The sequence below is a fragment of the Cyprinus carpio genome, chromosome B25 (genome assembly GCF_018340385.1).
Source record: "Cyprinus carpio isolate SPL01 chromosome B25, ASM1834038v1, whole genome shotgun sequence".
NCBI classification, from domain to species: domain Eukaryota; kingdom Metazoa; phylum Chordata; class Actinopteri; order Cypriniformes; family Cyprinidae; genus Cyprinus; species Cyprinus carpio.
Genome location: NC_056621.1, coordinates 2,170,806 through 2,185,656, shown reverse-complemented (window position 1 = coordinate 2,185,656; position 14,851 = coordinate 2,170,806). Strand labels below are relative to the sequence as shown.

Below are 14,851 nucleotides of genomic sequence, written 5' to 3'. Positions count from 1 at the left end.
GTGTATCAGAGTTTCCACAAAAATATTAAGCAGCAAAAACCTTTGTATATATTATGGAAAAATATAATAAAATATATTCAAACAGAAAACAGTTATTTAAAACAGAAATAATTATTTCCCACTATTTTTACTGTATTTTTTTTTTTTTTTTATAAATGTCTGGTGGGCAGAAGAGACTTTTTTTCAAAAACATTAAAAAAATTGTAATGATGCCTTTCTGATTTTATGTTTACTGTATGTTAATGTGTATTATATATACATTTTGTAATTTTTTTAAATAATAAAAATAAAATAATATATAATAATAAATAATATAATATACCTATATATGTGGATCTAGGTGAAAGAACACTTCAGAAAATTGTTTTAATTAAAAAAAAATCTAATGATGGATGGAATTCATTATGCATTCATGTCTACATGGCAAAACGCTATAAAACATGCCTGTTAGCATGAATATTAATTGTGAAAGCATATAGTACAGTTTTGAATAGAAACAATGAATTCATACGGATCTATTCAAATCAGTGGCAAAAAATGCAGAGCAAAGTGTATTAAAAAGCAGATCAGTTTTTTTTTCTTTTCTTTTTTTTTTTTTTTTTTTTTTCAAAAAGCCAACAGGCCAATAAAATAAGAGCTTTTGGTCATATACTGAACAAAATACTATGGTTTTGTTGGATATTAATAAAGTGGGGCTGGCAGACTCCCTCTCTGCCAAAACAAAAGCACAGTCTCGCTACGAGGACTTGCTGGACAGAATCCATGCTGGTCAGCATGTGATGAGAATCTCCTGGGATATTGTTATGGAGGACATTTGGAAAGTTAGATAGATGCATTTCAGGTGGTTAGAGAAGAGCGTGAAGCCCTCCTGCCAGTGATGTGCCCCAGGGGCATGGATTCGGCCCACTTTATTTGCGAATGCTGCAAAATATACAACAAAGCTTCTTTTGTTTGCAGGTCTAGCCATGTGTCAGAGATCCCACTGTGTCCTCTGCTGTCAATGACATGTTTAGTGGGAACAAATTATGAAGTATAGTAAATTTTGAGTGGTGCTTGTCTGAGCAAAATTCACCGGCACAATGACATGGAGCGGGGTGTTGCTAAGCGGTAGACGTTATCCTGAGTGGGACAGTAACAGCACAGCTCTTCTTAAGCAGTTCTGGTTACAATCATTTTGTTCTGGGTTTGACCTGAACTGGATTCAGTACAATTCAGCACAAATCACACCATGAAAACAGAAAATCAGACAAACACTGTAAACATTAATACTTGTGATATGTTGCAAAAAGCCAACATGACAACAAAGGATTTTTAAAAACGATTTTAGAAATATTTTTTAACATTTTTTTTCACAAATTGTAAATATTATAAACAGAATTGTAAATGGATACTTTTTTATTTAAATTTTTTTAAATTTTTTTTTTATTTTTAAATATTTTTTTAAATTGGATTTAATACAATTTACCAAAAATCACAATGAAAGAAACAAAAATATATATATTATATATATAAATATATGTACACAAATTAAATTTGTAGGTTACCCTGGCTACATTTATTTGTACAAAAATACAATAAAAACACCTCAGAGTGTCGAAAATTTGCAGGCATGTTTATGACCCTAGATGAAAATAAATCTCAACATTTCAAGAAAAACGTCCTAGTACTTCCAGTATTTCCAACAACTCATTCAATAACTCAGATATTCAAATTGACCCGCAACACAAAATAAACCATGACTTTAGGAATCATTCATTCATACTTGAACACAAACTTAGAATGAATAGTGATACTTGCCTTCTTCATGATTATTACATTGACTGTATTTCTCCAGGCTGCTGGAGCTGGAGAGCAGTGGACAGAAGAGCGAAGTGCGTCTTCATTTCCAGACCAAAGGCCAGCAGACATACACAGAGATCTTCCCCTACCTGCTCGCCGACAACCAATGGCACAAAGTCTCCGTCTCCATCAGTGCTTCACATGTGGCGCTCTATGTCGACTGCAATAAGTATGTGAAATTACGTGAGAATATAATGAAATACACTACAAAACCACTTCCTAGTTTTTTTGACATTTTCCAGTAAAAATATCCTTGAAACAAGATAAATATACTTGAGAAGCAACCATAATATAGTAAGACTTTCAGAATATGTATCTTGAATGTACAGTAAGTGTATTTTGTCCTACTGTACTGGCAGACTTGTTTTAATATGAACAGCTGTCAAAAATGTCTTGTTTTAGGGATTTTTAGACACTTTAAATGATAGAAATACTTTTAGCACTGCAAAAATTATAAATTTTACTTTACTTTAAACTTTACTTCATTATTTTTATCGTTTCTCCAACACAAATATGTAAAATCTCTAAATCAAGATGCATTTACTTTATGTGCAAAATGACTTAAAATAATGTCTTATTTTTTTGAATTTTTTTTAATCAAAATTAAGTGTTTTTGCTTTAAACAAACAAACAAACAAACAAACAAACAAACAAAAACTCTGTCACTGGGGGCCAGAAAAAAGTAATTAAAACTTAATTCAAATTAAAAAAAAAAAAAAAATCAGAATTTTATTTTATTTTATATTTCACAATTCTGATTATGTCTCACAATTTTTACTTTTTTTTGTTTTTGCAATTCTTACTTTACATCTCAATTTTTTACTTTAAATTTCACAACGCATTATCTCAGAACTTTTACTTTATATTTTGCAATTCTTATTTTACATCTCAATTATTTTACATCACTCAATTTTTACTTTATATTTCAAAATGCTTTATTTCTCAAAGTTTTTCTTTATATTTCATGCTTTACATATCACAATTTTTACTTTATATTTCACTATTCTTACTTTACATCTTGCCATTTTTACTTTATATTTCTTAATTCTTACTTTACATCTCACAATTTTTACTTTATATTTCTCTATTCTTTACTTCTTGCAATTTTTACTTTATATTTCGCTATTCTTAATTGACATCTTGCCATCACAACTCTAAATTTAAAAATTCTGACTTTACATCTGACAAACTTTTTTCTTCATTTTTCCCAATTTGCATTTCACACCTACAATTTTTACTTTAGATTTTGCAATTCTTCATTTACCTCTGGCAATTTTTACTTATCTTGCAGTTCTGAGAATTTATCTTGTACTTCTGACATTTATGTCACAATTACCTTTTTATTTTTATTTTATCCCAAGGTAGAAACAAGCTTCCATACCTATTACAGTTGCTTCTTAAATGAATGCATCTTGATTAATGAATGCTTTTTGACTGTAAAAAACAAGACAAAAATACTGAGCAAGAAAATCTTTTTTTGCAGTAAGCTGTTTACTACATGCCACTTACTTAATAAAATGTGTTAATATTACTAAGAGCATTACTTTACCAAATAAAAACAATGTATTCAAATAGCATATTGCTGTGGTGTTGAAATTGCTATTAAGAATCATGAAATTTTGCTGATATTTTTTGACGTATTGGGATGTTTCTCTTCAGGATATACGAGCGAGTGGTTGCTGTTCCTCTGATGGAGATCCCAGAAGAAACGTCGTTCTGGGTCGGACAGAGAAACAGCGCTCATGGCTTATTCAAGGTGTTTCATCTTCGCCCCACACAGGCATCATGGATCAGCACACATGCACATCAGCAAACAGTCGCACGCTAGCACAATTCGCTTACTGTTTCTCAGCTGTGTGCAGTATGTGGCTTTTCTGTATACATACAAAACCCAGATCAGCCACTACACCTAAGTGTGCAGCATAAAATACACTGCACCCCACAATGCACTGCTCTTACCTTCCATTTGCAGTGACATATGGACCAGTGTTATCAACTGTCATCTTTCCAAATTTGTCAAACAGACAAAAATTAAGGCCTTTTGGCTCAAAATTAGATTAAAAATGCAAAATAACATTTTATGCATTTGACAGATGCTCTTATCTTAAAGTAAATGACAGTGTTATTGTGGTTTACTAAAACTATAACCATAAATATTTTCATTACTTGAAATAACAACAACTTTAACTGAAATAAAATAAAATAAAAAAATGTATTTATCAGCCAAGGTTATTACTGTTAACTAAAATTAAAATAATAAACATTACTATTACTAAAAATAAAACAAAAAATAAAATAACTGAAAATAAAATATAAAAAACGTAAAACTTTTATTTCAGATAAATTTCATTTCAGTTTAGTTTAACTTGAAGTAATAAAAAATTTATTATAATTTTAAGTAATAATTTAACTAAAGATAAACTAGAACTAAGAACTAGTGAATAAAAAGTAATAACTACATAGACATAAAAAAATTACTAAAACTTGTGAAAACAGGAAATATATAAAGTGAAAACATATATTGATAACCTAACTTAAAAGAATAACTATAATATATCAATGATACTAAAATAACACTTCCAGCTAGTTGCCAATACAAAATGTCTCATTCTTATTTAGTTTAAATGAATATACTAAAATAACATACTAAAATACAAAAAAAAACTAAAAATGAAAAGAATACACAAAAACTAACTGAAATAAAAATTAAAACAGAAATATATAAAAGTAAATTTATTCATATCTCGAAACTAAACACTGAAATAAGCATGCAACATATGACAACAAATGCAGTATGCAACATATTAGTAGCATGCATACTGTAAATTTACAATATAACCTAGTACAGTGCTTTTTATTGGTGTATAATACTTTAATATTTGTCATTGCATGCTGTTTCACATACTATTTGTCGAAGGTATGCAGTATATAGTCCACAGTATGACGTTAGCCGTGAGTTACATACTTCTGTTAACTAATTTGAGAGGAAGTACGTGTTTTTGTGGTAATTCACACCCACAACTGTGGTTTATTAGACTATGAAGCCGCACACTTATCTGAAGCATGTGTGTGTGTGTGTCAGAGAGCCTCTTTAAGATTTGGAGTGTCGCTTCAGGTTGTTAAATATCTCCAGAGTTAATTGGCAGATGAGGGGAGGCTGGAGGGCGTTTACGGTTCTTGACGAGATTTCTCACCCGCCTCCCGCTTCGGTCTCCACGGAGACGCTGATTAGTGCTTAACCGTAAAAGAAAACGTGTTTCTGTCTTTCATTTGCATGTACAGAATCACAGATATCTGCCGTCTGGGATGCTATCGAATGGTCGTTGGCTCTCATCTTCCACCAATTTATTTTTCCTGCTTGCATTAAATGTAATAGCCGCCGTTTGCAATTATATATTGATGTACAGTTTATGACGCCGATGATCAAAGACTAGACAAGATTAGACAAGATATCACACTTGTTGACCGATATATTCAGAAGGTTTGAAGGAAGCACAGTGAATTATATTAGCTTGATCTCTTTAGTTTTCATAAATAGTTATATAATAACTATATAATAATATATTATAAATAAATAAATAAATATATATATAAAGTTGACAAAATAGTAAATTGAGTTGGGACAATTAAAAAAATTAAAATGTGGGATAAGTGTAATGCGATTATTAAAAGTAAATGAAATAAAATTATAAAAATACTTAAATTAAAATAATTTACAGCAACAATAACAAAAGATTTAATGGTTAAAGGTGAAAGAAAGAAAGAAAGAAAGAAAGAAAGTCAATACAATCTGAAAAAACAAATCATAGTGCAATCTTTTAAAAAATATATATTTTTCTTCATATTCTGCTGAATATTTTTATGGAAACCGTGATACATTTCATATTTCAGGATTCTTTGATGAATAGAAAGTTCAGAAGAACAGCATTTATTTGAAATAGAAATCTTTTGTAACATAAATGTCTTTACTGACACTTCTGACCAATTTAATGCATCTTTGATGAATAAAAGTATTAATGTCTCTCATTGCTGAACAGTATTTTTACATTTGAACAGACTTTATACTGATGTAGGCCTACTGAAAGCAAATGTGTGTTTCTGTCCTTTATTTGCACGTACAAAATCACAGATATCTGCCGTTTGGTTTGGCTTTCATCTTCCAGCAATTTATTTCTCCTGAACACATTAAACATAATAGTCGGCCGTTTGCACTCAGGAATACTGATGTACAGTTTGAGGCGGCGCTGATCAAAGGCGTCATTACCGTTCGATTAGCCATCGTTCCACACTTGTTGACCATTCGAATGACTCTCATTCCAACAATCGCTGCATACATATGCATGTGTGTGTGTATTCTTGTTCATGCTACATTGTGGGGACCAAATACCTCCACAAGGGTAATTAAACCTGAATTTTTTGGCATTGTGGGGACCACAGTGATTAAAAATAGTAAATGATGTTTATCTGAAAGCGTAACAATGCAAACAAGTTTTCCGTAAGGGGTACACTTTAAAAAACAAAATCTGTAAAAATAGGGCACAATATACTGTATAATTTGAAGGAATTTTTCTGTATTTATTATTTACAGGTTTTTTAGCAGTATTTAGAACTTTACACCATTGCAATGTGTAACAGAAATGTCCGTAAAACTATTGAATAATGGTGTGTGTAATGAGCTGCCAGTACTTTTTCTGTTATTTTATGGATTCATTTTTTTACGGTTTAGGGTTAGGGGATAGAAAATATAATTTGGTCTGTATAAAAGTAATGGAAGTCTATGGAAAGCCCCCACAATTCACAGAAACAAACGTGTGCGTGCACCTGGTATTTATCATGTTATGGGGACCAAATGTCCCAACAAGGATAGTAAAACCAGTCAATTTTGACCTTGTGGCCTTGAAATTTTTTAGGTCCTCATGAGGAAGCAAGCTTATAAATCATACAGAATGAGTTTTTTGGAAATCTAAAAATGCAGAAAGTTTCCTGTGAGAGGTAGTTTTAGGTGTAGGGCGACAGAAAATACGGTTTGTACAGTATAAGAGCTATCACGCCTATGGAATGGAAACACAACGTGTGTGTGTGTGTGTCGCTGACTCACAGAGAAACGAAATGACATCCCGAGTTGCTATAAATTCAGAGCGTTCACCTCTATTTCCCTCTCATTGCCTTGGAGAATCCGGAAAAACCTGCGTCGGCTTTTGAATTCATGGTAGGAAAATTGAAGAGGCAAGACAATTTTGAAAACAATTTCTCATAAGTCACGGTGCTCGGCTCCCGCGAGGACCAAAATAAAGCTTTCTGGCAGCCCAAGAAGGGCCCGGTTGCCATGACGACCGAGCGGCCGCGGATGGAGGCCAATCAAATTAAGGCACATATGAAACAAATTCAATCTGTATCTGCTTGTTTTGCTTATCAGAGTGGGACAGCGGCGACAGGGAGCTGTTATTACGCGCCTGCCGCCCACATCATTTCCTCCCCGCGACGCGTATTATGTCCAATTACCCGATTACCAAGTCTCCGCGCTCGGGCCGCGGCTGCACTCAAACACCGCTTCATCTCTGCTGGATCCCGAGTGCAGCTGTTTGATTACGGCATGAGTCGGGAACTTCTTCACGGGAGCCGGGTTCATGCCGCCAAGCCAAAAGCTGCTGGCTGCCGAGCTCACCGTCTCTCAGACGCACTGTGAGTGATCAGGGTTTGACATCAAGAAAAAACCTGGAACTATCCGTAAAATAAAATGCATGGATCAAAAATACAGCTGGATAAAAAATAAGCAGGAATTATTACTGTTAAAAACAGCAGAAGCACACATCAAATCTGCAAAACCATATGCTAATTCTCGGCATTTGTCTTTTTTGCAAAACATAACACACGATTCTCTATGTAACACACAGAAATCTAACAGGAATTGCTTTTGAGATGTGTTTGTTATATTTTGTATGCAGTGGTTCATTTTAAAAGAGATTTTGAATTTTGTGTGTGCAATTCTTTGATTTGTGTGTAAAGAAAAAAAAAGAAAAAAAAAGAGAGCCACATAGCCTGTTTGAAAATGTATGCGAGCAGTTGAAAAACCAAAAACAAAACAAAAAAACTGTAAAATAAATAAATAAAAGAATATAGTTTCATCATATATTGTTATACTTTGCAGCCCCACCAAAAAACATACGTTTTATATATATGTGTGTGTGTGTGTGACCCTAGACCACAAAACCAGTCATAAGGGCCAATTTCTCAAAATTAAGATTTATACATAATCTGAAAGCTGAATAAATCATCTCTCCATTGATGTATGGTTTGTTAGGAGGACAATATTTGTCTGAGATACAACTATTTGAAAATCTGGAATCTGAGGGAGCAAAAAAATCTAAATACTGAGAAAATCATCTTTAAAGTTGTTCAAATGAAGTTCTTAGCAATGCATATTACTAATCAAAAATTAAGTTTAGATATATTTACGGTAGGAAATTGACAAAATATCTTCATGGAACATGATCTTTACTTAATATCCTAATGATTTTTGGTGTAAAAGAAAAATCTATAATTGTGACTCATACAATGTATTGTTGGCTATTGCTACAAATATCCCTGTGCTACTAATGACTGCTTCTGTGCTGCAGGGACACACACACTCACACACACACACACATATATATAACATATGTGTGTGTGTGTGTGTGTGTGTGAGTGTGTGTGTGTGTAACATACGCAACCTAAATCTATCACAAAAAGAAAAAATCAAAATTACATGTAAACTAAAATGCAATTAAATAAAACAAACCTTAAATTATTAGTGTTAAATTCAGCAGCCCTATCAAATACAAAAAAAGTAAAGTATGTATTTATATATTTAAAAAAAGCAACAACATTTAATTGGATAAAAAAACACTGTGAAAATTGTGAAATATTATTGCAATTTAAAATAAGTGTTTTCCATATGAATATGTAGTAAAATGTAATTTATTTCTGTGATGCGCAGCTGTATTTTCATCATCATTACTCCAGTCTTCAGAGTCACATGATCTTCAGAAATCATTCTAATATGATGATTTGCTGCTCAAGGAACATTTCTGATTATCATCAATGTTGAACACAGTTGTGCTGCTGAATATTTTATTGGAAACTGATACATTTATTTTCCAGGATTCACAGATGAATAGAAAGTTCAAAAGAACGGCATTCATTTGAGTCTTTATAAATAGTCATTTTTGATTAATTTAATGCATCCATGAAATTTCTTTAAAAAAAAAAAAAAAATCTTTTGAACTAATACTGATGTATTAACTTCAAAGCATACAAGCAACAAGGTGTTTACATTTCAGAAACGCAATATTTTGCATTTAAAAGTGCACTAGAAGCACAATTTACATACAAATACCTACCAGTACTAATGAGATCATGTTGATTTTAATAAAGGATCATCTCTACATGGCATCCAGCGACATTCAGGACTGAATTCTGAATAACATGTGCGAGTTTGATTCGACACGGAGATAAAAGCTCTAAATATAAGCCACAAATCGAAGCTAAGAGAAAAGCAATATGGCTTAACAGGTGCTAATCCAGAGAACATGTCCTGGGAAAAGGTCACGCTCATCCGCGTCCTTCGTTTCGCTCTCTTATTTGTGTTTTCAGCGCTTAAGCTTTCTCTTCATATTTCGCCCGACAAATAAAAGCAGCCTTGAACATCTAAAAGCCAATATTCAGATTTTACCCATGATGCTCACTGCTGGTGACTGCATACAGGGACATTTCTTACTCTATGAAGATGTTTTCTCCACACAGCACATAATCCACGTTAATAATATATATTTTCTGGGTTAGAATGACATGTCGTTAATTCATTAGAGCCGCTCAAGGTCATCATTTGCTGAGTGCTTCTTGAATAAACTCTCAATCCCATTTAATGCCATGCAAAGAGCCATGAATGCATGTGTTTAAATGTAATTAATATTTCTCCTCTGATCTAATCGTGCTTCTGAATAACCTCTGTGTGTGTTTCTGATGCAGGGAGTGATGCAAGACGTTCAGATCCTTGTAATGCCTCAAGGATACATCACGCAATGCCCTGACCTCAACCGTAGTATGTACCGCAAATTAGTTTATTTGTGATTGTCGAATTAAACATATGCAATGTTTTAGTCGTTGCATCTTGCTGAATGCATCTGGTTTATGTGTCTTTCTTAGCTTGTCCAACCTGCAACGACTTCCACGGACTCGTGCAGAAGATCATGGAGCTTCAGGACATCTTGGCAAAAACCTCGAGCAAGGTGATGCTTTGTTTCCATGCAACACAAAATTCAGTTTGATAATTGGCTTTATTTTGTCTACTGAAGTCACAGTGAACGAATGTTCATTCGTTTTGAAAGCATTGAACACAAAATGCAAATTCCGTCTTCATTAAGTCATGTCTCTCTAAACAATGCGCTATTATTTTTTACAGTGGGACACAAAAATGAGAATTTATAAAGAATCTCCATCAGATAATAACCTTGCCATTAATTAAAATTTCATGTTTCAACCACTGAGATAATATCTTGTCTTTATATTTTGTTTTGATTTTTTTTAGTAGTTTTTTTATGTCTATTTGTTTTTTTTATTTTATTTTATTAAATTTTTTATTATTATTTTTAATACATCAGTTTAAACTAGATAAAAATGAAACATTAATTAGCTTAAATAAAATAAGTTTACATTTTTTTGTATAATTTTTTTAAATTAAAGTGTATTTTATTTTATGTAACAATTTTTTTATACTAAATATTTTATAGTTTTTTAAATAAATATTTTGAATTAGTTTTATTTTTATTATTTTATTTCCATTTTAATTTTAGTTAAAATGTTAGTAATTCTTTGTGCGATTGTCATTTTTAGCATTTTTCTTAACGTAAATATATATTTTTATTAATATTTACTTTTCTTTTTGTTTTATTTAGTACATCAAGTTAAATTAAATGAAAGAAAGAAATGTTGGCAACTATCTGAAATAAATAAAAATTTTTCTAAATAAATTTAAAAAAAAAATTAAAAAAATAATTTTGTACTGATTAACAAAATATATTTCTAAATATATTTTGAATCAGTTTTATTTTTAGATTTTCCATTTCCATTTTAATTTCAGTTACAGTTTTAATCATTTTGTGGTATTTTTGTTATTTTTATACTTATTTTTGTGCTATACTTATAAAGTTTTTATACATTTTTATTTTTATTTTTATTTCAGTTTTAGTTTTATTTATTTTATTACTTCAAACAGAACTAAACTAAAATGAGAAATGTTGTCTCTTTTCTTTTTAATATTTTATTTGACTGAAGTTAACTAAAAACTTGTCAAATCGGTAACTTAAGACTAAAACACACACACACACACACACACACACACACATCTCAAATTATAGTTCTGTATCTCTTTGCAACCTCAGATTCAGGAGTTAAACTGATATTAAACGATATTTTCGACGTCTCAATCCTGCTCTGCAGTGAGCTGGCAATAAACGCGGCGTGTTTCTCTTCTGTTTGTTTGACAGATGAATCCGAGCCCAGTTTCTGCGAACATCTGGCTTGTGTCTGTGCTGTGAATTTAAAGGCTTGTTTATGGTGTTGTAATAACTCACAGCTGCCAACTGCACAAAAACTCTGCCGCTGATGAGGAAAAACTCTTCTGATCAAGCATGTCGGAATAACACCTTTGTATCGTCTGCTTAATGAAAAATGCAAACTGACGATCGCAAACATAATCAATCAACTGCAGGCGTTTCCTCGTCTGTTTTCTGAGTTTAAATTGGGGTTTATCTGCTCACTCTCCTGCAGCTGTCTCTAGCCGAGGAGAAGATGAAGGGTCTGGACTCCTGTTACTGCGAGAGGACATGTCACGTGAAGGGAGTGACCTACAGAGAGGAGCAGACCTGGACCGATGGCTGCAAGAACTGCACGTGTTCGGTGAGTCTGATGGCTCGTATGCAATGCTGGGTGGAAGTACTTACAAATTACAGATTACATGAGAAAAAAATTTGAGTTTTATTTCTTCATTTAATCAGGCATGTCAATTAAGAACAGGTTCTTATTTTCGATAATTTCCCATCTTGTATGCAATGATGTCAAATACAAAAGAGAGTATAATCCACAGTGATGAGTTCTGTAAGGTGCATTAGTAAATTAATCTTATAGAGCTGCATGATGCAAACAACATCTGATTGTTCCAGAACACCTTTACGTGCATTTCTATATACCACATCACCATAATCAAACAAGGTAAAACAGTGGTTTCAACAAGATATTTCTTGGCTGACATGGTAAACAGATCTATTTTGATACAAAAAAAAAACAAGTCTAGATTTAACTTTCTTCTGAAGATTAGTTATGTGATTAGTAAAAGTCAAAGAGATATCAAGCCAGATTCTGAGATATTTATATGAAGCTACTACTTCAGTTTTCTGACTACCTGAGAAATATTATTAATGAAACTGAAAACAGGGTTGATGCTAACACAGAGCCCTGAGGGACCCCGTTATTAATAGTTAATGGTTCGTATAATCGTTGATCAATAGCCGCGTTTCCACTGTCGGGCTTAAAGCGGGCGTGCTAGTGCGTGCCAGGGCCAGTCGCGTTTCCACTGTCACTTCCGGGGCTTGATCGTGCCTCGGCGGGGCTTCCTCGGGGCCAACGGCCAGGGTTTTTTGGCCCGACGAAAACCTTGGGGCAAAGCGGGCCAGCTGGGTTTAGAGGAGTGGTTATGAACAAAGGCGGAGTTTCTCCACTTCTGGAGAGCGTCAGAGGCGCGGATCATTTCAGAAAAATAACAGCTATAACATCAACATTAAAAACTTTTTCAAATAAGCTGAGCTCAAAACTCACTTTCAGTCAGCAGTGAGTGTTTGAAATAACGCGATCCGATGTGGATTATAATCACTAAACAAGGCAGAAATATTTATAAGCGATGTAAAAGACTATGCACGCTAAACATTAACGTTACCATAATAAACATGCTAAATGCAACCACTTGGAGAAATCAGACGTCAGCTTCTCACAATTGTGTATTTATTTAGTAACATATTTTATCTGTCATAAGTCTCGTCTCGAGAGTCTAGCTCCGCGTAGCATGTCATCAAAATATAATAATGATTTTTGCTCGGGAGCTTTTATAAAAATAGAGTTATTATCATTCATTCTAAATGTGACGTATATAGGCTACTGTGACTACAAATAAACAGAAACATTCTCGACTGGATAAGCAGGCTATTTTCATAAGCGTTAAAAATAAATAAATAAAATAGAAATACATTTATTTCTGTGTGATTAATTTTGAGTCCTGATCAATTGATTCATTATTCTCAATGTATCACTTATAGTAAAACATGCTTTTAAATTTGAATATTTAACAAAGCATGCAAACAAAAGGCCGCTGTTATCGTGTTCGTTTTGTGATCGCGCTAGTTCCAGTGATATTTTTCTTGTTAGTTTTCTAATAACTTCTCTTTGCTGGTGAAACGATGGGGTTGCATGACGTTGTTCCTGAGAGGCGTGTAAAGGGCGGGTTTTAGTGAAGTGCAGCGGAGCTTCTGGCCCGACTGTGGAAACGCTGCGCTATTCTGGCCTCGTGCTACTGGCCCGAGGCTATTAGCCCCGCCCGGCCCGTTTTAAGCCCTGGCTCGCACTGGCCCGACAGTGGAAATGCGGCTATTCCTTACATTTTGGGATCTGTTGAATAAATAATTAGAAAACCAAGGTTAAATTAGACAATTAGTTAGTAACATAATCTAGGTAACTAATTTTAGGTAACTTTTAGGTTACTTTTAGATTACATTTTACTTAACTTGTTTTAAACTTACCATTTATATAATCAATAATACATTTCATAATTACAGTATTTGTTTTATACATAGTGTTGCAAAGTTATTTCTATGACCATTCCATATTGTGAATATAGTTAAAGCTAAATGATATGACAAACAGTAGGATTTATAGAAAGGAAACTTTAAAAGAAAAAAAAAGACAAGAATTAGGGAGAATCAATGAATTCTAAATAATGCACTGACATTGTGTGAATGATATGTAATCATGTAATCCATAAAAAGTAACTGTAATCTGATTATGAACATTTTAAAATGTAATATAATCGAATTCCAAGTACTTAATTTTTGGAATCTAATTACATAATCCAGATTTCATGTAATCAGTTACTACCCAGCACTGCAGATATGTATGTCAATGGTGAAGCTTTTTATACTTATAAAAAAGTGTTATTTATACATGAGAGCGATGAAGAAACATGGAATATAACTATAATGGTAACTATTAACCATTTTTAATGAATAACGAGAATAACGAAGTCCACACCCCAACTATAACGATAGTGACACTGAGTAGTGTATAGTTATAGTTATCAGTAAAGTCATAGCTATTGTTAAGTACATTGTTATTATTTATTGTTATGATTATAATTATCATAGGTATATTTATTGTTATGTTTTCATAATAATTCATTCATTATAGGTATATTTATCTTTATGGTTATTGTTATAGTTATTGTTATAATTATAGTTATAGTTATGATTATAGTAATAGTTATCATAAGAGCTTTTTATTGGTTATTATAGTTAAAGTTATCATTATCGTTATTAGTAAAGTTACAGTTATAATTATGGTTATGATTATAGTAAAAAGTTATCGTTATCATTATAGTAATCATACAATTATAGTTATTGTTATAATTATAGTTATGTTACAATTACTGTCATAGTTATTATAATTATCATATAGGCATGCTTATTGTTATAGATATTATAGTTATCATTATTTGTATTGTTATAGTTATCATTATGATCATTTATGATTTATAGTTAATCACATTATATAGTTCATTTATTACATTTAAAGCTATCATTACAGTTTATGTTATAGTTATTATTATATAGTTATTGTTATAGTTATCATTCAAGATGTAGTTATGATTATAGTTATAGTCATTAGTATAGTTATTGTTATAGTTACCATTACAGTTATTGAAACAATTACC

General features: G+C 32.2%; 2 protein-coding genes across 2 annotated transcripts in view; both read left to right on the top strand.

Annotated features, from left to right (window-relative positions):
- The window catches only part of myo9ab (myosin IXAb), a 709,890-nt gene that overhangs the window by 206,179 nt on the left and 488,860 nt on the right, over window positions 1–14,851 (top strand).
- The window catches only part of nell2a (neural EGFL like 2a), a 101,308-nt gene that overhangs the window by 18,014 nt on the left and 68,443 nt on the right, over window positions 1–14,851 (top strand). The window contains 5 exon segments of the mRNA XM_042753070.1: window positions 1,835–2,008; window positions 3,499–3,595; window positions 9,847–9,919; window positions 10,024–10,106; window positions 11,647–11,775. Coding sequence (XP_042609004.1) covers window positions 1,835–2,008; window positions 3,499–3,595; window positions 9,847–9,919; window positions 10,024–10,106; window positions 11,647–11,775 — 556 coding nt within the window.